This window comes from Momordica charantia (assembly GCF_013281855.1).
Source record: "Momordica charantia cultivar OHB3-1 chromosome 7 unlocalized genomic scaffold, Mcharantia_2.0 BLBB01000007.1, whole genome shotgun sequence".
Lineage (NCBI taxonomy): Eukaryota > Viridiplantae > Streptophyta > Magnoliopsida > Cucurbitales > Cucurbitaceae > Momordica > Momordica charantia.
This window is the reverse complement of record NW_028275165.1, coordinates 17345309-17370518: the sequence shown is the minus strand read 5'-3', so window position 1 is coordinate 17370518 and position 25210 is coordinate 17345309. Positions and strand designations below refer to the sequence as shown.

Here is a 25210-nt window from a genome sequence, read left to right as displayed (position 1 = left end):
CTCTAATCATGATATTTTCTTAACTTATTTGTTCCTTGTTGGGGTTAGTTGAATGATGTTGCGTCATTCATTAGTTTTTTTTTTCTTTTAATATTTAAACTTATTTTAAAAATAATACTATTTTTTTATGGTAGGAAATTGAGGAAATTGAATTCAATTGATAACCAAAGATGGAATGCAACCACGTGTTTTAAGAATTAAAAATTGGTATGTCATCTTCTACCATTTCCAAACTACTTTGCTAATATGGACGAAGAGTCGACCTACTGCGGGTATGAAGATATGAATCTCAAGGTTGGAAAGATGAGACAGAAAGATTGTTTTTATTAGTGTTATATATCTTAATAATACTTTTTAATTGCTTAAAAAATAACTTTTTAAAAAATATTGTACTTATTTTAAGCAATTAGGGAAAAAATAATAATCTTATAAAATAAGAAAATTATGGTAGTTCTGGTGTGGAGAAATCGGGTAAAAAAAGTGGCCCACGATCGTCATTTTTTCACTAGAATACTCACTTCTCAAAAGGTTAATTAAATTGTGTATGCCGTTGGTTCTCGAGTGAGTAGAGTAAATGCAATGAATAGATCAGTAAGATGACTTTAGAACTACAAAAATTTTACAAATAGTTTCAAATTTACGATTTTGATTACAATTACTGCTTCCAGGAATTAATACAGCCCAAATGCGGCGACCATCGGAACGTCGCCGTGGCATTCTCCACCCTCTTATACGCACTCAACTTCCTGAACTTCTTCCAATCAACGAGTACCGTTCCGAGATCGGTGACTTTGGCGGTGATGCTCCGACAACAGTTGGCATGCACTGTTGCCACCTGTCGGAGGTCTCGGCTGTTCTGGCAGAAGCCGCTGAAGTACAGAGTGTCCAAGAATCGGATTCTGAGGGCGAGCTTTCTGGCTATTCCGCCATGGATAAGCTCCAAAAGAACGTCCTGCTCCTTCTTCCCAGTGGAGTTGTCCTTGAGGTCGTACCAGCTCTGGAACAGTGCCACCGTCTTGTTGTTTGATCGGACGAAGTAGAATCCGGTGTTTATGAAGTTCTCCTCCCCCCATGGGTTGCCGGAGAAGCCATCGGTGCTGATTTGGAGATCCTCCGTTTTGTTGGGGCTTAGTTTCAGGAATGGGTTTCGCAGCCACATCACGTCTGTGTCCTGTAAATTTGTTAATGGGAATCAAGAACAAGAACAAGGGAAAATGTGCAGAATCTTGAACGGCATCACACTTACGTGAAAGCTTGTTGGAAAATTTTGTAGATGATGCTTGTCCAAGTTTTGACTCTAACAACTTTCTAGAACCATTTCTTAAAAATCGGAAATCAAATTGTCAATTTTCTAAATTTAATCACTAAATAGAAGCTTACATACAAATTTAGGGACAAAAGTTATATCTTATACAAGAAATTAAGAATTAAAAAGAAAAATAATTACAAAATATGATTTTTTTTCTTTTATAATTTTAAATTATCATATCAAGAGTCTCTGTTTTAACTAAAAAAGAGTTCTTCTTTTAGGTAAAATACAATTTTTTGTCTCTTAAATTTTGAGAATAAGTTTAATTTGGTCCATAAGTTTCAAAAAGTGATGGTCCACGTCTTCTAAAACGTCACTAGAGACAAATTTTTGTTAACGATACTAACGGAACGATGACGTGATAGTGGTGAGTGTGATATTTTATAAATTTTATATTATTTTTTAATTATATGAATTTTTTTTTATTGATTTTCCTCTCTCTCTTCCCCTTCTTCGTTCATTTTCCCTCCTACTATCTCTCATTATCTCCCTACAAAAATATCCTTCCATCACTTCAATTTGTGAATTCAATTTTAAGTTGGTTTCAATTCGTATTGCTTTCTCCAGTTTCTGATGCAATTTTGAGTTTTTTTTCCCTGTTTGATGCTGGAGAGAGTACTAAAATGAAATTTGCAGGATAAAGAGATGTATTAGAACTCAACCTTTATTGATTTATACCCTGTTGCTTTGTTTACCATAAGGAGAGTTTTATATTTCTCTGTGAAAGCTTCCCAATCCCAAACAATAACTCAAAAAAAAGCAAGGACCTGAAACGATTTCGCCACATTTCGAGAAACGAGAGAGAGAATTGAAACCAACTTAAAATTAAATTCACAGTCACAACTGTCGGAACATCCCGTTAGTGTATCACTTACCCAAGGACTTTTTAGAATTATTTTTTAAAGATTTGAGATCAAACTATCACTTTTTGAAATTTAGGTACCAAATTAAAATCTATCCTCAAATTCAATCCTTCTTTTCTTTTTTTCTTTTTTTTTTTTCATTAACATTACTTAAATTTTCTCGGGTCTACTGTTCTGGTTTGGTTTTATATTTGACCATTTTTATATCAATAAATTTACCAGTTTTTAATATATATATATTTTTGTCTTAAAATTAATTTCATATTAAATTAAAAAGGGATAACTTCTGCAAATGGCTAAAATTCAAGGTGTTTATGGGGTGGGTGCTACCTTCAGAAATAGTAGCTACGAAAAGTAAAAACATAGTAACATAATAAATCACAATATATATACAGTACACACACACATATTTTACCCATTAATCTAGCAAGTTGAGTTTTCACCCTAAACTTCCAACTTCATCACCATAAATCTTGACTACAAAAATCAAATTTTGCAAAAAATTAACTTGTCTTAGTGTAAAATTTCTACTAATTCATTGATTAATTTTAAATAAAAAACAATGTAAAAAATTCAATAATTTAATGAAAATAAAGCTTTAGAAAAAAAAAAAGTTTGAAACCATCATATAACTTTGCCAAAACTAACAAAATTAAAAAAAAAGAAGAAAAGTCAAAGAAGTAATTGACATATACCTCCAATTAAGAGATTGTGATGATGAGTTAAGTAGCTTTTTTTGGTTGAAATGACATAAGTCTAAATATTTCCATAATTTTGAATTTTTTTTTCTTGTCTAATACATGTTCATATATTTTATCCTAAACTCAAGTTGGTAGGTTAAGTTTCACATCCAAGTGAAGACCCTACGAAATTTCAAATTGTTGATTTTTCAGAAAGAAAAAATCAATTTACTCTTAACCAATATAACTAACTTAATAATTTTCTAAATAAGCGATCAAATCTCAACAAACAAATAAAAATTTGCTCGAAAAAAGGGAACGTACCGTGAAGATGAAGTTGTAGCCCCGTTTGAGAACTTCCAAGAGAAACTCTGTTCTTCTCCACATCATCTTGATGAAATCCGCCGACATGTAAAGCTTCTCGCCGCCGAAATCGACGCCGTCCGTCGTCAGCCGGAAGCAGTTCAGGCGAAGAAACCGGCAGCGATCGTACGCCGTCTGATCGACGGCGACGATCAGAAGGTGTTTCACCAGAGGCCGAGTGCCTTCTCCGAGCCAGAAGCTATCGAGAAACACGTCGAGCATTGTGGTTACGGCGCCGGTTTCTTGATCGGCGTACGCCTTGTTCACGACGGCGATTATCAATGTCTTGTTCGCCATTGAAGCCCCGGCCAGAACCGATTCAAGCTCGTCTCGGGGCGAAACAGAAAGAAATTCGCTACTATTTCTCTGCAACAATCGGTCCAGAACGAATTCATAATCAATTTGCACAAAAATTTCAGAGATAGAGGAATAGAATCAAAATCACTAGTTCTATTCTGCAGCGATTTAATCGAGAACGAATTCGTAATCAATTCTAAATCGCACAAAAATGTCAGAGATAGACGACTTCATAATCTCGTCTCGTGTTCAACCGAAGCAAAATCACTGCTATTGCTCTGATTTCGCACTCAATTGTAAATTACACAAAAATGTCAGAGATAGAGGACTTCGTAATCTCGTTTCGTGGTTCAACAGAATCAAAATCACTGCGATTGCTCTTCAACAATTAATCCAGAACGATTTCGCAATCAATTGTAAACTACACAAAAATGTCAGAGATGGACGAATAGAACCAAAATCACTAGTACTATTCGGCAGCGATTAATCAAGACCGACAAATTTCACAGAGAAAAAAATCCTAAAACAGAGAGAGATGGAGAAAATGCGATCGTAACCTGATTTTGAAGCTTGGTGCGGCTGCAATGGCGTCCGTCGGAGACAAGACCGAAAGGATTCGTGACAGCGGAAAACCAGATGGTAAAAAAGAGAATTCCGGCAAGGAAGAAAGACGGAATCACATAATTTACGACGGAATTCTTCGGGAAATCCATGGAAATGCGGTGGATGAAATGAACAAGAACAAGAACGAAGGTTTTTTCAGGAATTCATCTTTCGATTTTTGCAAGAAAAAGAAAAAACTACCAAATTCTCTTAAACATTCCCATTCTTCAGAGATATAGTGAGAATTTAAGGTCAACTGAACGCTGCAAGTTTTATCAAAGCTAAAGAGTTTTAGTTTTTTTTTCCCCTTAATTATACATCATTTATAAGATAATTATAATTAAAAAAGTATTTACATTAATATAATTTATATATTAAATTATAATTTGTCTCCACTTTTGTCATTCTTGTTACAAAACACACACATGTAAACGACTTACCTTTCAAAGAGCTAAATGGTAGGCTATTTATTTTGACAACTATGACTAAATTACCTTAAAAAATAATAATTAGCTAAATGCTAAGCTATTTATTTGGACAACCATGATTAAATTACTTTTAAATATAAAATTCAAGTAATTTATTATTTATATTATTAGTTTTATATATAAATGACTATGATATTTGATAAATATTCAACTTTTTAAAAATACTAGTATATATAAAAAGTAGTCCTCGTTAATGTAGTCTAATATGTTTTTTAATAGCCGTGAGAGTCTGGACCAGCTTGTGTGTACCTCCATTAATCTTAAATAACTGTAAGCTTTATCAGTTTTTAAATTTTAAATTTTAAAGTATGATTTTCTGTAGTTTTGTCGTTATCACCGTTTGTTAGAGATTTTATTTTTCTACTTATTACTAATTTCATAGTTTAAAAAGAGAATTGAAATTCAACTTAACTAAGTTTTAAGAGATTATAAGTCTTTGCGTAGTTTAATTAGAAATTTAGTCTCAAACTTTGATCATTATGTTAAGTTGGTTTTTGAATTGAAAAAAATATATATTTATGTTTATGAATTTTGAATTATGGTATCATTTTGAGTCTTTCATTTGAATGAGATTGCAACATGAACAAGTGACAAAAATAAGTGAGGAAAGAATTTCAATATTGTACTATATATTATCTCCGACTAAAATAATCAAATAGTGTAAACTCTATATAATAAAACAACATACATACTAATTACGTGACTCAATAATATTAATGATGATTTATACTATATCTCTAGTAATACTAAGAAATTTCAGCGTAATGGACACTCAAAAAATAAACTGACACGTACGATAGAATAATATTTATCTCTTGATTCAATAAAATTCTTACCCACTACATTGACTTCATCTTTTCTAAATTGAAGAATTTTCTTTCGTTGATTGGAAATAAAGAGAAAATGATTAAGAATTTGTATACCATGGATGAATTGTGTTGTTATCGAATTTTGCATCCTTAGAATACAAACAAACTTAGAGAATTTCAAAGGAACTTGCACATAGAAAGAAAATAGTTTCGACCCTCGAGTCAATAAGAGCTCGAAGTATTTGTTTGAGGACAAACAATTAGATTATGAGTATCTGTGTTTGGAAGCTATATCTGGAGTTATAGGCGCCGATTGGTGGGCTCCCACTCACCAAGCTACTTAGCTCGACTTCGAGATTCTTGACATGAGACTTGTGGTTGTGCATGGCAATTGAGGGGCATTTTCACGATTTACCTCGACTCGGCCTTTTTCAAGACTGGAGATTTAGTGAACTGCTGAAGTGATATTCATCAAGTTCAAAATCCGAGGAGTTGTATTTCGGCCTTCAACTACCTTGTTTGATCGTGAAATTGATCAAGCTTGGATCCGCGAAGCATGGAAGATGTGTACTGAAGTTTGAAGTACTTGCAAGACAAAGTTAGCACTCAGACGATTTAGTTAGTACATAATCCGATCTATTGTTCTTAGAGAAAATAGTTTCGCGTACCTTGCGTGGGAGGCATGAATCTCTTTTTATAAATGAATTCCCGACAGGACTTCTGAAGCACTCCAACGACTTTTCGACATCCCAGAAAATGCAGCGTGTTGTCGAACAACATCCTCGTTGCCTTCGTGCCCACAGATGTTCTTCAAGATCGATTCGTACCTGGTATAGGTCGGTCAAAAGATAATATGTAGCTCGGTTCGATTATCATCTATCGATCTGTTAGGATTTGCATTAATCCAAAAGATGTAGCATAAACACGTGGCGAACTATAAATGAACTGCAATAAATCTTTATGCTCTTGCCATCCTTTTGAGCCGTCCATAGAATTGGATGTTATGGAATGGAGAAATTTCATTTGAGAATTTGTGTTGTCTTTATTGAAAAAGTCAATGAAGTGCCTTTTCTTGACCAACAACAACAATGATAATAACAATTTTTTTTTATAAATGAAAATAACAAAATTAAAAAAAAAATACTTCGATTAATGAGAATTTGTGTTCTGTCATTTATTTGAAAATTTTATTAATTTAAAACTGAGCTAATTTACTGACACTTTCGTTACATTGTATAGTTTATTTATTTATTTATTTTCTCTTTCTTTTAAAATTTTCTTTTTTTCATTTTAAATTAAATAATGTACTTTTTTTCCTCTAAAATAATTTATACTTTTATATCTAGTAAGTTTATACAGGAGGCCATAATAAGTTGAAAGTCATCCCTCATATAATAGTTTTTATTTTACTTTCTTTTTTAAACTATTTATATAAAAAGTTAATTGAATTAAAAAACTTTACTAAATACTTTGAGTTTTGTTATGATCAAATCAAGCTTTTCTCACGTTAAATTGATCCAAGGTATAAAATTTATAATTAAATAACTTTGTCATAACTTGTAAATTAAAAAAAAAAAATCAACTCTATTATCGATTTTGTCTAAATCATATAAATTTATACTAAATATATGTTTTTAGAACTAATTTGGTACATATGAGAATATTTTTTTCAAACCAATTTTTAAATAAAAATTTATTATGGAGTAAAATTTACTACATAACTTAAAACTTAAGATATCAACAATTATCTAAGTACAAGGTGCAATTCGACGAAATTGAAAGTTGAGGATAAACATTACCGAGTTCAGCGTTAAGATTGATATTTTCTGTTATATTTATATGAATTAATCCCTCCCGACCTGAATTTCTAGAACCTTCAATACACATATATTGAGAATATTTTTATATTACTAATCGGTTGACATACCACATCGATTTAATTATCTATATCATTTTAACATAAAAAAGTATTTTTCGTTGTAGTACATAAAAACATAAATAGGTGTTTACTTGTTATTTTATTTCTTATTGCACCGTAATTGTTCGAATAATTAAATAAATGTAGATTTTTATATTGGTTAAAAAATCACCAGTTAGTCATTGTAGCATTCGAGTTATTTTAATGGTTAATAATTTTTAAATTTGATCTGGCTGCTCTCTAAATCTGCGTGACATTTTATTTTTATACTAAAAAAAAACTAATTCAATTAAGCAATTACTCTTTCTGACTTATTAAATAAATTGTAATTGAATCATATTGTCATAATTTCATTAATTTTAATTTGAAAAATGTGGTTCAATTTTGTATAATGTTATCGTTCAGGCTAGGATTTTGGCTTCCTTGGTTCTTGTCAAATACCCACCAAACTTGATGATCACGGGACTGGATACCTGCAAAATCGAGCAGCCCTAAATCGGTGTGACTTCAATCATACAGGATCCGATGATTAAGTTAGCTATAGGAGAATTACTCAGTAAAGTAATTAGGGTATGTTCGCTTACCTCTAGGGTTTAGCTGGTAGTTCTATTTATAAGAATTATGTCTTCTAGAACCTTATTGTTGAGCCCATCTAATTTGTTGTTGTTGGATCATAGGGACTCATGGATCAGGGCACGTCAACCAACGAGAGAGTAGGGAAGATGGGCTTGACCCAGGCCGAGCAGGGGTCGGGACCGAGCCCTGTCGGCTCGGTCTTCCCTTTGTCGTTGCTTGGTTGGGCCTCTCTAGTCTGTAGAGACTCATTTCTTTGGCTAATTCCGATCCCATAACAGTTATAATCTTAAAAAAGAAAAAAAAACATGTGCAAACTTACCCCTAGACTATGTTGCACCACTAATTAAGTAATAATAGTAGGGCTTAAAATTGAAATTATTCATAATTTTAGGGTTAATTGATCAAATAAAAAGTTTGATGGTGCAATTTTAATAATTTGAGTCGTATATTTGGATCTTATAAGTTGTATTTTAAAGGGGTAAAAAGTTAAGTTACAATTGTGTTTCATATCATTTGAGTTTAGTTTAATTTTATTATTGTATATATTTTAAGAGTTTTAGTTTGCTTCTTACAATTTGGCTAAATCAAAAAAATGTTCCACCAAGGACCCCAATTCTTCTCGCGTTTACCCCTTCTCCATCTCCTTCGTCTTCGCCATGGCTCCCTACAATGACATTCTGCCCGGTCATGGCCTCGTTTTCATCTTCGTCCCAACGGCGGGAATCGAAGGGACTAGCTCTGCCCCGAATCTGGATTTTCTCAAATTTACGTTCAATGGGAACCCCAACAACCACGTCTTTGGAATTAAATTCGATGTGTTTGCCAATCAAGAATTCAAGGACCCCAACGACACTCATGTGGGAATCAACTTTAATTCTCTGACCATGAACTCCACCGAAGAGGCTGGGTTTTGGTCGGACGGCGGCTGGAGTGGAGGGGATTCGTTCAATAGACTCAAGCTTAATAGCGGCGAAAATTACCAAGTTTGGATCGACTATTCCGATTTTCTCATGAACGTCACCATGGCGCCGGCGGGGATGAGAAGGTCGCGGCGGCTGTTGTTTAATGTCTCTGTCAATCTCTCTGAAATTTTCATGGACGAAATGTTTGTGGGGTTCACGAGCGCCACCGGGCAGTTGGTACAGAACCACAAAATTTTGGTCTGGAGTTTCAGTAACACCAATTTTTGGTTAAGGGAGAGTTTGATCACCACTGGTTTTCCCTCCTTCGTCCTCCCAAGAGACCCGATCACCAAATCGAAGTGGTTCATCGCCAGTGTGATAGTCAACATTTCCTCATCCTTTGTTTCCTTGCAGCGATTTCGTGGATTTTGATCGTCGGGCACCGGAGGAGAGCCAGAGCCAGAAATTTCAAAACCTACCATACTTTTAATATTTTTAATTAAACTACAATATTTTTAAAATAAGTTTGATTTACAATAATATTAATAAAAAAAAAAACTCATTTTAGACTTCTTCTTTCTTTCTTTTTTATGAGTACAACACGTACAAGTGAGGGTTTGAACTAATGAGTTTTTAGTCAAAGATAGGTCCCTTAACAACTCTGGCACACATTTTAGACTTCTTAAATAATTCGTTTTTACATGAATCCTTCCATTTTTCAAGATTAATTGTGTAATTAAATTGTAATTAAAAACGAAAAATGATAATGATTTTATATTATTATTTTTAATTTGGTTAATTTACAAATTTAGTTACTAAATATTTAAGGTTTTTGTCTTGTGAGGGTTTTTAACTTTAAAAAGTGTGTAATAGATCCCTAAACTTTAATGTTGCGTCTAATACATCTTTAAACTTTAAAAAATGTCTAATAAATCTCCAAGTGAAACACGTTTAACTTTAGAGTTCTTACGATTGAGTTACAATTGAGTTCTTACGATTGAGTTACCTATACCATGTTGGTATAGGTAGTAACTATCAATTCTTTTGAGCATTTCTTAACCATGCATCCATGGTCCAGGATCTCTCTCATTTGAATGTGGTATCAATTCATTCATGTACCAATCCTCTCTAATCGAGCGTCACATAAGCTAATAGAATCAATCCATAAGGAGATTGGGCCCACGTCCATTAAGCCCATGGGGTCACTTCTTATTCGAAGGAGAATGCATTCACAATGATTAAGAAAGATTCATAAACATTGAGAAGTAGAGATTCAGAGCCACAAAAGCATTCAAAATCATTATAAGTATTGAAAGCTTAAGACTCCAAGAATACTGAATCATCTCTTAGTCAGCAACAAGTCGAAGACTTTGCATCGTCAAGCTACAAAACCGAAGATTTCATCAAGCTATAAGCCGAATAACTCTTCACAAACTACAAGCCGGAGAACTCTTCATCAAGTTAAATAGCCGAAGAACTTTATCAAACTCCATAGTTGAAGGACTTCATCACACTACATAATCGAAGAACTTCATTAAGCTACATGTATAAGACAGCTTTATCAAAAGTCGAAGTTTTCAACAAGCTCAAGGTCGAAGACCTTTAAAAAACTAGAAGCCTAAACTGTCAACCTCATTGATTCGAAAACAAGTTCACAGGCTGATATTTGAATTAAAGTTTTCCTTCGAGAGAAAACATTAAAAGATCATATATATAGATTGTACACTACATGCATAAATACAATACAAGTTTATTAATTCGAGTTGTTCTCTGATGTGAATTCTTCACGAATAGCAGTTTGAAAAATTATAAAGCAATGAAGCAATTAAGGGCTCGTTTGGTAACGTTCCCGTTTCTTGTTTCTAGTTTCCAATTTTCTTAAGAAATCCAAGTATTTTACAACTAGCTCTCTTTCTTGTTTCTCCTTTTTTTGGGAACATTCACAATTGTATAGAAATTATGGGAACAATCAAAACAAGTTTCTCTTTTCTTGTTTTCATTTCCAATTTGTTCCAAAACATAAATAAAAAACATTGTTTTATCCTACTTGAATTCTTGGAGGTTGAAACCATGCAACACATTTTTCTTCACTAAAATAAAGAAATAGAAACAAGAAATAGAAACGTTACCAAACGAACTCTAATTAACTTATTTCTAAAAAGGCTTCCGAAATGAATATTTCATTAGAGTGAGAGAAAAGAAAACAGAGTATTAGTGTCTCCTCCCGTGAGTTTATAACAACAAGTTTCTTCTCATATATTTATAATATTATATTTTTAAAAAGATAAACATAAAAATACATTGAGACCGTCGCTTTTAATAATTTGTTAAATATTTTTCGCAAATTAAAAATACATTGTTTAAACTTTTTACTGTATTTGTATCATCGTTTTCATCGGTAAAACTGGTAGAAACACAAAAATGAAAAGGAAATTACTGCCTTCCTTCGTTTTTTGTCTTTTTGAAAGGAAATTGTACAACAAAACAAATCATGTTATCTTTCAAAGGCAAAAAATAATAAATAAATAAATAATCATATTTTCATAAAGACTTTTCCCAACACATTGATCCTTGTCTTTAAAAAGATTACAGAATGGCCCTAATTTCTTATCTTTAAAAAGAATATAGAGTGGTCCTAATTTCTTGCACGGACGTTTCTTGGTAATTTTTTACTGTTAAATATGTTCTACTTTTTTTTTCTGAGTACAATCATTCGGGTAGGAATTTGAACTCGTGATCTTTCAACGAGAGGGATAGATATCATGTTGGTTAATTTTGATGCTTAAATATGTTCTAAACCATTTGGAATTTGAAATATTTTAAAAGATAGTTATAATTTTAGTAATTACTAAGAGAAAATCCCTTTGTTAACAAGGGATAGTAACAGATAAAAAATGAGTTAAAAGTTTAAAACTACCCAACCTTACAAATAATTTCAAATTTATGATTTTGATTACAATATATAGTTTAAAAACTACTGCTTCCATGAATTGATACAGCTCCAGTGCGGCGACCACTGAAACGTCGTTGTGGCATTCTCCAGTCCCTTATATTCACTCAACTTTATGAACTTCTTCCATTCAACAAGCACCGTCCGAAGATCGGCGACCTTGGCGACGATGCTCCGACAGCAGTTGGCGTGCACTGTTACCACCTGTCGGAGGTCCTGGCTGTCCTCACAGAAGCCGCTGAAGTATAGAGTGTCTAGGAATCGGACTCTGAGACCGAGTTTTCCGATGATTCCGCCATGGATGAGCTCCAGAAGAACGTCCTGCTCCTTCTTCCCAGTGGAGTTTTCCTTGAGGTCGTACCAACTCTGGAACAAGGCCACCGTCTTGTTGTTTGATCGGACGAAGTAGAATCCGGTGTTTATTAAGTTCTCCTCCCCCCATGGGTTGCCGGAGAAGCCATCGGTACTGATTTGGAGATCCTCCGTTCTGTTGGGACTTAGTTTCAGGAATGGGTTTCGAAGCCACATCACGTCTGTGTCCTGCAAATTGTAAATTTGTAATGAGAATCAAGAACAAGAACAAGAACAGTAAATAAAAATGGACAGAACCTGAAACAAAGTGACAATTACGTAAAAGTTTTTGGAAAAATTCACCGGATGATGCTCATTGAAGTTTGACTCTAAAACCTTTTTAGAACCATAAATCAAAATTGTCATAATTTTAAATTTAGGAACCAAATAGAAGATTCTTTCTTAATTTTATTTTAAGAAAAAATAAAATAAAACTAAAAAAAGTTGCAATTTCTACTAATTTATTTACTAATATAATTTTGCCAAAACTTAAAAAGAAGTAAAAAAAAAAACCCCTCTAACATATTCTTGTCTAAATTCTATCAATTTCATACTATATATAAAAACTAAAATTTTGTCTTTTTTTTTTGTTTAATATATGATCTTCATATATTTTCTCCCAAAAAAAGAAGAAGAAGAAGAAGAAGAAGAAGAAGAAGAAGAAAGAAATAAACAAAAAATTCTGGAAAGGAGGGAACGTACCGTGAAGATGAAGTTGTAGCCGCGTTTGAGAACTTCCAAGAGGAACTCTGTTCTTCTCCACATCATCTTGATGAAATCATCCGACATGTAAGGCTTCTCTCCGCCGAAATCGACGCCGTCCGTCGTCAGCCGGAAGCAGTTCAGGCGAAGGAACCGGCAGCGATCGTACGCCGTCTGATCGACGGCGACGATCAGAAGGTGTTTCACCAGAGGCCGAGTGCCTTCTCCGAGCCAGAAGCTATGAAGAAACACGTCCAGCATTGTTGTACCGCCGGTTTCTTGATCGGCGTAGGCCTTGTTCACGACGGCGATTATCAATGTCTTGTTCGCCATTGAAGCTCCGGCCAGAGCCGATTCAAGCTCGTCTCGAGGTGAGGCAGAAAAAAAATCGCTACTATGTCTCTGCAACGATCAATCCAGAAAACGAATTCATAATCAATTCGAAATTGCACAAAAATGTCAGAGATATACGACTTCATATTCTCATCTCGCGTTCAACCGAATCAAAATCACTACTATTTCTGAACGAATTCATGATCAATCAATCCTCAGTTACGCAAAAATGTCAGAGATAGACGAATAGAATCAAAATCACTAGTACTATTCTGCAGCGATTAATCCAGAACAAATTCATAATCAATTTCTAAATCACACAAAAATGTCAGAGATAGACGACTTCGTAAGCTCGATTTGCGGTGGAACAGAATCAAAATCGCGACTATTTCTCTGCAACAATTATCCAGAACAGTTTCACAATCAATTGTAAAATACACAAAAATGTAGAAGACGATCGAACAACTTCATAAGCGCGTCTCACGGTTCAACACAGAATCAAAATCAAAATCACAAGTACTATTCTAGTATTCCACAACAATTAATCCAGGACGAATTCGTAATCAATTCTAAAATTACACAAAAGAAAACAGAGTGAGATGGAGAAAATTCGATGGGAAACCTGATTTTGAAACTTGTAGCGGCTGCATTGGGGACCGTCGGAGAGAAGAGCGAAAGGAATCGAGACGGAGGAATACCAGATGGTAAAGAGGAGCATTCCGAGGAGTAAGGAAGACGGAATGACATAATTTGCGACGGAATTCTTCGGGAAATCCATGGAAATGCGGTGGATGAACAACAAGAAGAATGCAGGTTGTTTTAGGATTTTGTCTGGAAACTAAAAAAACACTAACAAATCTCTCGCACATTCCCATTCTTAAAAGTTAAAAGAGAGAGAGAGAGAGTTGAAGGTCAACTTGAGCGCTGCAAATTTTTATCAAAGCCAGAGAGTTTTAGGTTTTTTTTCCCCAATTACATATCATTCATAAGATAATTATAACTATAGACTAAAAAGTATTCACGTTAATGTAGTTTATATACTATAAATAAATTATAATTTGTCTCCACATTCTACTGCCAAAACATACCTACATATATATATATATATATAATCTAATGTAATGGTTAAAGTAAATTCTAAAGTATGATTTTATGTAGTTTTGTCACTATCACAATTAATAAGAGCTTTTTTTTTGCCTCCAATTTTATTGTGAGAGATTACAAGTCTTTGAGTAATTAAATTTTAGTTTAATTGTAAATTTAGCTTCCAATTTTATATTTTTAATTTATTTATATTATGATCATTAATTTAATAAGGTTGTAGGCCCACCAGATAAGAATTAATTAATTTGTGAGGATACGATTAATAAATAACAAAAAGAAGTGATCGGTGAGCATACAAACCTTGACAATTTTAAATTTTAGTAAATTTGTACTAAAATAAATTTCTAAAAATTCCGTTGGGTGAAAGCCAGATATCCTAACCGCTGGACGACAACAGAATTATTGATATGTACTGACTTTTATATTTATTTATATATATAGGTTTTTTTAAACAACACATGTTTTTTGTTTCCTTGTTTTTGCTTTTGCTTTTGTTTTTGTTTTTGTTTTTGTTTTTAAGAAAAGTAGTTTTTCCCCTTCTTTTGAGAACGAACCATGATAATTTTTCTAAAAGTTAATTTCTATTTTAAAAAAGTAGCTCACTAATTTTAATAAGCCGGAATAAAAGTAAATTAGTATGTTTTTATTTTATAGGATAATCATTGCTTAAATTAAATTGATAATTAACCTTTTTTTAATTCAATAAATGTAGAGGTGAATGATTGATTTTTTTTTTTTTAATTAGGGAAGGTAAAAGTCCACTCACCACTAAATTATGTTAATACTGGCTAAAAAATATTAATTAATTGTAACCACTAATTAACTTAGGTCCATTTTACAATTATTTTATTTTAAATTTTCTATTTTTTTTTTACGGCGCTGCTTTCACTTTTTTTATATTTTACTATCTATTCTTTAAATAGGTTTTCAAAATCTAGATAAAATAAAATAAAATAAAATAAGTTTCAAAGTTTGTTTCCATTCTTAAAACTTTGCTAACAATCAAATAATAAACTTTTATTTTTTTAAATATAGAAACAAATCAAATAAATAAATTGTCTTATATTTGTTAACTGTGATGTGATAACTAATTAACTAAATGGTTGATCTAAGATTTAATCTTTTAAGTTAACATAAGGGTCTTGTCCTATCTTATCGGTTGCGTTTTGTCTTTATTTTTCATAAAATAGATTCCAAAGCGATAAAAGTGATAGACAGTCAGGGTCTTGTCATGTCGGCCATAAACCTATCCTTATTAACTTCTCATGTACTCAATCATTGTCGACTTTTCAAGATATTTTAACCAACTTAATTTAGTTAATATAGTCATTATTATAATAACCTCTCTTAAAAATTGTTCGTCCAAAACCTATCCATGTCTACATCTACCTATACATGTGTCAGTTCCTTTTATAAGTTTTGAACCACGAAATAATTTTCACTATGATACTAAAGAATTTTAAAATTTATTTGTTTTTTTATTTTACGTTACGGTCAGAAATTTGTTTATATTGTTTCCTTTTTTTTAAACATTAATTTTAAATAAATAGTTGACTCGATTTTAATTTTAGGTAAATTAATTTAATTAAATAAAAAAGCCTCATCCAATCACGAGGATTGTCAAAATTTTATGCAATACTTTTCAATCAAATCTCCAAGGGATAAACTAAAATGTAGCCACTTATTAACTTAGATATTAATTAATTAACTGAAATAATCATAATTTACAAATTGGTACATATATTTTTTGTTTTTTTCATTTATTTATATTTATGATTATTTATCGTTTATGTAATATATTATATGAGGTTAGATTTACAATAATCTCCTAATGAGTTGACACATCAAAATAAAAGTGTCAAAAATATAAAAAATAGCAATAACAACTATTCAAGAGAATTAACCCAACTATAAACCATAAATTGCCCGTACATGCAGTAGTTTTCCCATGTGGCATATTTTTATTGGTCTATTTCTATTGTATTTAACATGCGAATTATATTTACAAAAAAAATAAATAAATAAAAATTAGTCAATAATAAGATATCCTACCTTAGAAAGTTAGCCACAGCTCTACCAATCGATTTGTGCAAGTAACTCGCAATATGTTAGGAAAATTTATAGTACTCCACTATGATTTTGCATTTATAAATTAGTTTGTAATTTTGGTGGATCTCACATGATTTTTAATATGATGCTGACATAGTAGACAAAGAATGGCAGGGAGTATTCATACTCCTATAGTACCGAAAAGTTTCTTCAATATTCACGAAACATAGAGATATCCCACTTGAGATTACCCTGTCATATGAGACACTACTTTAGTCTTAATAAATATATTTTTATTTGTAATATTTTGTTTTTTTTCCTCACTATTTTTTTGTTGATGTGGCTGAATCTTCAGCCATTCAGGAAGGTTTAGCTATGACTCGCAGTCGAGGATTTCGGCCTCTATTGACAGAAATTGATTCTCTAGGTTGCTTTGGCTTCTGATTCAGGATGGAGATGATCGTTCGAAGGTGAGTTGCCTTCTCTCGGGTATCACATTGTGTTTGGTTAAGTTCAGTTTCTTTCAGTTTCATTCGATGAGACGGTAATGCATAAATTGACTGAGATATATTTGGTTTGACATTTGAATCGTGTGACCTTTTGGAAATCTATCAAATTCTGGTTGATTGTTTTTGTTTTGCCTTTTCTTTTAATGGACTTTCTTCTTGTTAATTGTTTGTATTCCTTTTGAGTTTTTTTCTTAACAAAAATATAATAATATTAATTTTATTATACATTTCAAAACGAGACACAATGTCAAAAAAAAAAAAACGTGCAATAAAATATTGATTTAATTATACATTTAAAAAACAAGACACAATGTCAAAATTATTACCAAAATATTTTCAGACCAATCAACATATCAATTAGCAATAAAAATCTGGAAAATCATACAAAATTTTTATTACCAAATTGATTGAGATTCGTTTATATTCTTTCCTTTTCTATCAACAAAACAATAAATATCTGACACACTTTTAATTTAGTTAAATTAATTTTTAAATTAAAGTAAACAGCCTCATTAAATACGAATATTCTCGTCTAAATTTCATGCCATAGTTGCCAATCAAATCTCCAATTTAATTCCTTTCGAAAAATCTCCGATTTAATTACTACATTCCTTTAATTTTGGACTTAACAAATACTTCCTCGAGTATAGGTCGATTGGTTAAGGTACTGATTAAAAAAGCGTGATTTCGAATTCCTACCTTACATGCTGTACTATAAAAATAAATACTTCTCAAAATTAAATGGAAGGAAATAAAAATCGCAAGGTCCAAAATTGAATCACGAATTTTAAGGGTAGGAGTAGGTGTCAATTAACGTTAATTATGTTCACGTTGGTTTCTAAAACATTAATTTTTAAATAAATAGCTACTCAATTTTAATTATAGTTATTTTTTAGAAAAAATTAAAGAAAACAACCTTATCAAATCACGAACATTGTCATCTGAAAAATTAGTAATTGTAAAGTGTGTTAATATTGACTAAATAATATTGATTAATTATAACTTATATATTGGTTACGGTAATTAATTGGTTAACAAGAATTACTGATCTACATCTATTCTAACTTTTTATATTTACAAACATTATAATTATTTTCTAGTTACTATTTTTGTAATATATATATTTTTCTTACCTAAATAATGTTAAATTTGTAACCGTCTCTTAAAACTTTCAGGTTCGGATGAAATATACACACACGGTAGAGATCGGTAAATGTTGTGAATGTACAGTAATGATAAGAATTTTCGACGAACTACATGAATTAAATTTAAACTTTTAATGCTTTTAGAAAGTTGAAACTGTTAACTTTTTTATTTTTCTTTTGATAACGAAAACTTTTAATTAGCTTTGTTTAGCTTAACTAAATTGAGCGTAGTTTAGAATTAAAATGATATATCTATTTGACTAAGAGATCATGAGTTCGAATCCTCCATCCTTAAAAATAAAAATCATCGGAAAGAAATTTTTCGGATACAAAATTTTGCACGGGAAATTTGTCAACATAGGGTCATTGGGAGAGACCATTGCCGATGCGAATTGTAAAGAAGACTTTTGCCAATGACTATTTCATCGATAGTAATTCTTTTTCTATTGATGATCATAGTTTGTAAGGAAATTTCTTCTTTTCGATTTTTTTTCCTTGAAGAAAAGTTCAAATTTATTATAGGTGTTCAAAAAAATCCGACAACCCGACGAAGCTAACCCAAACTATAAAGATTAGGGTTATGATTTTTTTCAATTCGATCGGGTTGGATTTGGTCTCAGGTTCAACTTTTAAAAAATCAGGTCAACCCAATCCAACCCGAATTTATGCATGTTTGCGTATTTTTTTTAGTTTTATATATATAGTTTTTATCTTTCATGTCAATCATCCATTTAGTTTTAATTCTAATCTTTTATTTAAGCTTTTCATATTATCTCCTTAGCTGTCTATGTAATTTTAATCCTAATTTCCCGTCATTGTGGTAATTAAAAATTAAAAAAAAAATATCCGACAACCCAACCTGACCCAACCCAAAAATATTTTGTTGGGTTGAGTTGACCATCCAGTTCAAATCCGACGTTTCTATATATGGCCAACTCGAAATTCGAGTGGATCCCAAAACCCCTTCTAACCCGACGCAATGCAATATAACTCGCGAATAACTCCAAAATTTACCTCCGTTGCATCATAAACTTAGAAAAGTTTTTGAATGTAGAAAGACAGACAAAAATTACAACATAAAATGTGTGGAATTTGGGGAACATTAAGAAACAATGTAGAAGGAAACTATATTATTTTATTATATTATTCAAAACCACACACCATCAAATTTATTTCAAAATATTTTCCGACCAATCAATCAGCCAACGAAATCTGGAAAATCATAAAATTCGTTATGTGGATTATTATTACATTCCTCACTTCCCAAAATTAACCCCCAAAACAATTGAAAAATAATAATAAAATAACAAGAACTCTCAACGTTTAAGTTTATAAAAAGCTTCCGCTTCATCTCCAATGGCGGAAAAAACAGAGGAACCGAAGATGCAGAGAAAATCGAGTGCGATGAAGAAAACTCAAGGCCGACAGAAGATCGAAATCAAGAAACTGGAGAAGAAGAGCAGCAAGCAAGTGACGTTTTCGAAGCGCCGGACCGGACTTTTCAAGAAGGCCAGCGAGCTCTCTGTTCTGTGCGGGGCGGAGGTGGCGATCATCGTTTTTTCTCCCAACGATAAGGTTTTTTGCTTCGGTCATCCGAATGTGGATTTGCTTTTGGATCGGTTTCTGACGGGGAATTCGGCGCCGCCGAAGCCGGCGGAGAGTTATGTGCCGGTGGCGCAGTTGAATCGCGAATTTGCCGATGCGGTGAGGGAATTGGAGGCGGAAAAGCGGCGGGCGGCGGAGGTGATTAGGGCTGCGGAGGAGTGGAGGAGCGGCGGCGGATTCTGGTGGGAGGAGGAGATTGAAGGGATGAGAGTGGAGGAATTGAAGGAGTTCCGGTCGGCGTTGCAGGATTTGAGAGCAAAAGTGGCGGAGAGAGTGGAGAAATTGACGGCGGCGAGAATCGGCGGTCCTCCGTTGCCGGCGCTGCCTCCGCCGCCTGCGACGTCGTCGTTTCAAAACCACCAATTTCCGCCGCCTACGACGTCGTTTAATCTCGCTGGAAACCACCAATTCCCGCTGACTGCAACGTCGTCGTTTCCTGTGGCGGGAAGCCAGACGACGCCGTTTCATTTGGCTGGTGGGTTAGGATTTTTCTAGATTAAAGTTAGTTCTGGTTAGATGATTTTGATTAATAAAAATTTCCATAATTTTTAAATGTTTATAGAATCTGTTCGGGAAAAATAAGGAATTATTATCTGTTTGTAGGATTCTTTTAGTTGAATCATTTTTCTTTTTTCTTTTTAGGATTATTTTAGTTAAATCCATTTAATTTTGGGCTTTTATACATGTAAAATTCATAATTGAGAAATGTTGACGAAAATGTTGACTTGGGACCTTATTTCTTGTAGTCATGTAAATGAAAGTACCGATAAAATATCAATGTCTGTGGTTGATTTTTAAAGATTGTCGAGTGCCTTCGGTTTCATATCATAGTGGATAATATTTTATTACAAGTTTAAATAATCGTGCCTAAATTAAAAATGGAGTTGGAAGATTTAACACGTAAAACTTAAGAGGGAATGAAATTGGAGATATAAATGGAAAGAAATGAATCTCGATCTTTATCGTTAAGCTAGACACACCTTAACTAGACACATCTTAACAATCAAAATAACACTTTTTTTTAGTAGTATGAATGAAAGGGTGGGTGAATATTTCAACTTTTGACTACAAGTAAATGAGTAATTTACCTGTTGGCTCAAAATAATATATTTCCAAATATACGTATACACACAATATATACATAATATGATTCATTTTCTTTTATCAAAATAACACATCATATTCCATTGTATGTATTATTATATCAAAACTTCTTCAAGATTTTCAACCACAAAACAACATAGAAAAATGATCCATTAGCACTAATTAAGATTAGAGAGCTTCGTTAAATGAAGAACAACTCCATTCTCTGGCTCCACGACCAACCTGAATGCAGGGGAATGCTTATAACAAGGGGAAACACTTAGCTCAAATCTCGACAGAACAAGGCTCACTATCACTTTCAGCTCTACCATTGCAAAGTGTTGCCCCGCGCAAACCCGTGGTCCGACCCCGAAGGGAATGTAAGCTAGCGGATTCTTGCAAGCTCTAAGAATGCCATTGCTGAACCTCTGTGGATCGAATGAGCAGGCGTCAGGTCCCCAGAGATCGAAGTCTTGTTGTAGCATTGGGATCGGGATTTGGACATTCGTTCCTTTCGGGATTGTTAGGCTTTTTAATCTTATGTCTTCCAATGCTTCTCTTGTGACAAAAGCTGCAGGTGGGTAGAGCCTCAGCGTCTCTTGAATCACCATTGTTAGCTGTAGGCCATCAGAAAGAAAGTAAGAATGAAACTCTTTTATACAAATTTCAAACTCTAAAATTAACTTTGGTTCCAACTTTTGTAAGTTTAAGGACCTAAAAACACACTTTTTAAAGTTCAAAAAGCTCAATAAACACAATCCTTAAACTTGATGACTAAACTTTATAATCATTTAGACTTTCAAACATTATCAATCTGGTGATTTAACATATTCTTAACCAAGCAATTCAGAAATTTGATCAGTAGCAATAAAAAAGGGAGGAAAACCGTTTTCATGTTCTTAACGGTATCGGCATCGATGGGCCTATCTTGACAACATTGAAGCACCTCAGAACGAGCTCGAGCTTGCCAATCCGGGTGTGCTGCCAGTAACATCAAGCACCATGATGCTGTTATTGCAGTCGTCTCGTGACCAGCAAAGTAGATATTCTTGCAGTTATCTACGATGAACTTGTCTCGGGAAATATTCAACGACTTGTCGTCTTTACCAAGACTTTCAGCACCCTCAAGAATCATCTGCAACAAATCTTGATCATGTGAGGAGTGCTCGATTCGTTCATTCACAACTTTTAAAACCATCGACTCGATTTCCTTCTCTAACTTCCACATTTCTCTATTGTTTTTGGTGGGGATGTACCTAAAAGATAAGAAGCCAATCCACAGCCATAGACAGGAGAAATAAAAATGTTCTTAGTAGCAGTACCACATTATTCATTAAGAACATGATACACACAATTCCTATCCACCCAGATATATTTCTAAAATATCAACACATAATGAGATGTAAAATGATCACGAAGTAACACATTGCTCGTAAAGGATTACGGTTATCGTTCAAATCACCCATACCTGAAACCGGGAACACCGATGCTTCCTTTGGACATGACAACTTGAAGAGCTCTGAGTTTTAGGAATATCTCTTTCCCTTCGGAATAATTGCTTCCAAAACAGGCCTTCGAGATTATATCTGCAGACAAGGCTCTCAAATCGCCATCGACGTTGATTTCAGATCGTCCTCCGTCATTTTCAACTCTACTTTCCCATGATCTTAGCATGGAGCTGGTAGATTCCACCATTAGACTTGTCATGCCCTGCAAATTCAAGACTTGCCCACTTTACCTTTTCGTTCAATACTTAGGACCAAAAATTTAGTTCCCTCTATCAATCGAGTACCTTGTTAGACCATCAAATTACTTTTTCTTTTCCTACTTACTTATCTAAACTTATAATTCCTAATCTCTTTCAATTATCATTCATTAATATAGACAACTTACTAATTACATTGCTATATCAAATGAAAATTGTATAAATATCATTCTTATTTAATTTGAATTAAATATTTAAATAAGACTTCTCGGCTATTTTTTCATGTTTTCAATCTTAATTTCATAAGTAATCTTACCAATGTTACCCACGTCTATACTTTCAAGTTTTTCAACCTTGATTCATTCTATTTTATGTATTTCCAAAATGTTCGTTTTAGCTCTCATAGTTTCGGTGTTTGTTTATGTTAGTGCATGTACTTTCAAAACGTCACTTTTGGTCCATATACTTTACTTTTAAAAAGTAATCATTTTAGTCCATTCAAAACAATTTTTTCTTATTTCGTTTGATCCATAATTTTAACATAAATTTGTATTCAAAGATTCCTATTGTGAATGAAATTTGTGTTAAAATTTTTGCTAGACTAGAACCAACGTTTCGAAAATAAGATGATTAAAATAAAATAAAAATTTGAAAAAACCAGAACAAAAAATAAGTGCATGTTTGGTTGGCCATCTGAATTCTATTTCTTGGTGAATATTTGCTGGTAGATTTATTTTTAAAACTATTTTCAAATTATGTGATTCATTCTGAAAACAAAATTTTTCTGTTTCTAGTGTTTTTAAAATTTTGAATCTAAAACTTGGATAGATATGCCTTTTCATGTTATAAACTTATTTAATTTTTTTATAAACATGTGAAATATAATATATTATAAATTAAACAATATTGTAAAATAACAATTCTACAAAATCTATAACAAAAAATGTTAATAAACTAATTAATGTTATTTTAGATTAACTTAAATATTTAGTTAGTAGCTCCAACTAATTTACAAATATATTACTAAACTAAACAAGTTTTAAGTTTTTCTAATTTTCAAATTTATGTTTTCAGATCACCAACCAAATCTATTCTAAACATGGAGCTCAAAATTAACCACTGCACATTTTTCAAATACAAAACATGAATAAACATGGTTAATTATACCAAGTTAAAATCAATCCATATTATTATTGTTTTTTTTCCTTTGAGATTTGTAAGAATTGGTAAATAATAAATTAAATTACCTTAACTTTGTCAAGGTATAGTGAAGGAGCAATGATCTTCCTTTGATGAACCCAAATTGGGCCGCTCGAGGCCAAAATCCCGAGGCCCAATAACGGCCCACGATCCTTCGACAGGTGCGCCGGCTTCCCCAAACTCAACGAAGTCGAAAGACAAATTTCCTTCACCGTCTCCATCTCCGTCACGCACAGAATCTGAATCGTCCCGCTCCAATACACGAACATCGCCCCTGAAAAAACCCCCAAATTTTCGTCATCAATTTTCAATTCCCTAAATCCGAATCAAAATTCGCCAAATCGGATCCGATTCCGCGCGATTACCGTATCGATTCCGCCACTGCTCCAGATGCGGGAAGAGATTCGAAGGCCAGGCGTGGGAGATGGATCCGTCCTCTGCGATTCCCGAAGTTAGGGCTCGGATGTTCTTGATTTCGGAGAGGTTTCCGAGGAGGAAAGACGGCGGAGGACCGTCGATTCCTTGCTTGCGGAGCTTCGATCTTCGTCTTTTCGGATTCCATAGAAACGATTCGAACAGATGAAGAGAAATCGAGAAGAGAAGTAGCGCCGCAAGAGAGAGTGCCGCCATTGTTGCTCCTGCTCCGAGCTCTGCTTCCATGGCGATTGTGATTTTGCTCTCTCTGGCACTCGGTTTTGACTTCGATTTCTGTTTAGCGTCTGCGAATGCATGTGTTCCTGTTGTCGGATGGATTTGGAGACTGAAATTGGACTTTTGTTTTAGGAGATATGATCCATTGCATGAAATTCCGATGGATTTTTTATTTTTTATTTTTATTTTTTGTCTCTTGTCAAAAGATTATTTAAAATATATATATTTGTTGATAATCATATCCATTGTTCAACATCAACTTAAACGGTCACAACCCTTCTATAAAAGAATCAATAAAATACAAAAGATTTATTTAAAAATATAAAAATATTTATTTGTTAATTTAAATAGTGTTTACTATTTTTTTATTTCTTTAACTATCTATCAACGTCAATATTTTATGGATATTTCCATGAAATTGAGATTTGAATGTTTCCATGACATCGATATTTAAAATCTTGAATATATTAAGGTAACATTTCTTCGTTCTTTCATATTCTTTTTTCTTTCAATTTCTTGTTTAATACTTTTTCTTGCAAAATAAAAATTAAAAAAAATTGTTGGGTAACTGATCTTATCTCTTTTCTTTATCTTAGACTTCGAATTAAAAAATAAAAATTTATGTGAAATTTAATTTTTATGCAACCAACAATGATAAAAATAAGACCTAAAACAATAAATTTTATTTTGTTATTTTTAAAATTTATACACAATTTTGAAAACGTTTCTTGAGAGTGAAATATGAACAATTATCAAATACTTACGTTTTTCCAAAACTGAAAACAAAAAATAAAAAAAAGTAGAAACGTTACAAAAACTGAATTTTTTTAATAAAAAATAAAACTGGAGTTGGAGAATCGAACCTTCACAATTCTACTGGGATTGGCTCTGAGAGCGTAAAATATCTCGATTATTATTTTACAATATTATGTAAGTTATAATATATTATATTTTATATCTTTTAATGTCAACAAAAATAAATTGAATTTATAATCTAAAATAGTATATTTATCAA

At 32.7% G+C, this 25210-nt stretch overlaps 3 protein-coding genes, 1 long non-coding RNA gene and 2 pseudogenes across 5 annotated transcripts; 3 read left to right on the top strand and 3 right to left on the bottom strand.

Annotated features, from left to right (window-relative positions):
* The first annotated feature begins 165 nt into the window (after nt 1-165).
* LOC148210474 (uncharacterized) lies at nt 166-1272 on the top strand. The gene is made up of 2 exons (XR_015792217.1): nt 166-294; nt 669-1272. It is a non-coding gene; the product is annotated as an uncharacterized LOC148210474 (long non-coding RNA).
* On the bottom strand, nt 585-4411 carry LOC111022771 (uncharacterized protein At1g28695). Its single transcript, XM_022300016.2, has 3 exons — nt 4070-4411; nt 3177-3581; nt 585-1171 (listed from the first exon to the last, which is right to left on the bottom strand). The coding sequence occupies exons 1-3, from the start codon at nt 4223-4225 to the stop codon at nt 656-658; spliced, it is 1077 nt and encodes a 358-aa protein (XP_022155708.2). The 5' UTR covers nt 4226-4411; the 3' UTR covers nt 585-655.
* A 4151-nt stretch (nt 4412-8562) lies between these two features.
* LOC148210473 (L-type lectin-domain containing receptor kinase VII.1 pseudogene) lies at nt 8563-9240 on the top strand (annotated as a pseudogene).
* Nucleotides 9241-11718: 2478 nt separating this feature from the next.
* LOC111022796 (uncharacterized protein At1g28695-like) lies at nt 11719-14001 on the bottom strand. The gene is made up of 3 exons (XM_088126683.1): nt 13767-14001; nt 12812-13213; nt 11719-12298 (listed from the first exon to the last, which is right to left on the bottom strand). Exons 1-3 carry the CDS (start codon nt 13920-13922, stop codon nt 11783-11785), a joined length of 1074 nt encoding a protein of 357 aa, XP_087982809.1. The 5' UTR covers nt 13923-14001; the 3' UTR covers nt 11719-11782.
* Nucleotides 14002-19218: 5217 nt separating this feature from the next.
* On the top strand, nt 19219-20180 carry LOC111022795 (agamous-like MADS-box protein AGL29 pseudogene; annotated as a pseudogene).
* Nucleotides 20181-20692: 512 nt separating this feature from the next.
* Nucleotides 20693-24365, bottom strand: LOC111022789 (cytochrome P450 714C2). Of its 2 annotated transcripts, none has more exons than XM_022300050.2 (5): nt 23910-24365; nt 23592-23818; nt 22108-22349; nt 21586-21895; nt 20693-21256 (listed from the first exon to the last, which is right to left on the bottom strand). In XM_022300050.2, exons 1-5 carry the CDS (start codon nt 24202-24204, stop codon nt 20819-20821), a joined length of 1512 nt encoding a protein of 503 aa, XP_022155742.1. In that variant the 5' UTR covers nt 24205-24365; the 3' UTR covers nt 20693-20818. The 2 variants fall into 2 exon arrangements, with proteins under 2 accessions (XP_022155742.1, XP_022155741.1); XM_022300049.2 differs by having other exon boundaries at nt 21526-21895; nt 23910-24361.
* Between the last annotated feature and the right edge of the window lie 845 nt (nt 24366-25210).

Excerpts from the sequence above, each read along its gene's own strand:
- LOC111022771 (XM_022300016.2), bottom strand. The coding sequence starts at position 4,225 with ATGGATTTCCCGAAGAATTCCGTCGTAAATTATGTGATTCCGTCTTTC. Across the intron at positions 3,582-4,069 it reads GCACCAAGCTTCAAAATCAG|AGAAATAGTAGCGAATTTCT; the intron begins GTTACGATCGCA and ends CGATTGTTGCAG. Across the intron at positions 1,172-3,176 it reads GCTACAACTTCATCTTCACG|GACACAGACGTGATGTGGCT; the intron begins GTACGTTCCCTT and ends ACAAATTTACAG.
- LOC111022796 (XM_088126683.1), bottom strand. The coding sequence starts at position 13,922 with ATGGATTTCCCGAAGAATTCCGTCGCAAATTATGTCATTCCGTCTTCC. Across the intron at positions 13,214-13,766 it reads GCTACAAGTTTCAAAATCAG|AGACATAGTAGCGATTTTTT; the intron begins GTTTCCCATCGA and ends TGATCGTTGCAG. Across the intron at positions 12,299-12,811 it reads GCTACAACTTCATCTTCACG|GACACAGACGTGATGTGGCT; the intron begins GTACGTTCCCTC and ends TACAATTTGCAG.
- LOC111022789 (XM_022300049.2), bottom strand. The coding sequence starts at position 24,204 with ATGGAAGCAGAGCTCGGAGCAGGAGCAACAATGGCGGCACTCTCTCTT. Across the intron at positions 22,350-23,591 it reads TATACCTTGACAAAGTTAAG|GGCATGACAAGTCTAATGGT; the intron begins GTAATTTAATTT and ends TTGAATTTGCAG. Across the intron at positions 21,896-22,107 it reads ATCGGTGTTCCCGGTTTCAG|GTACATCCCCACCAAAAACA; the intron begins GTATGGGTGATT and ends CTTATCTTTTAG.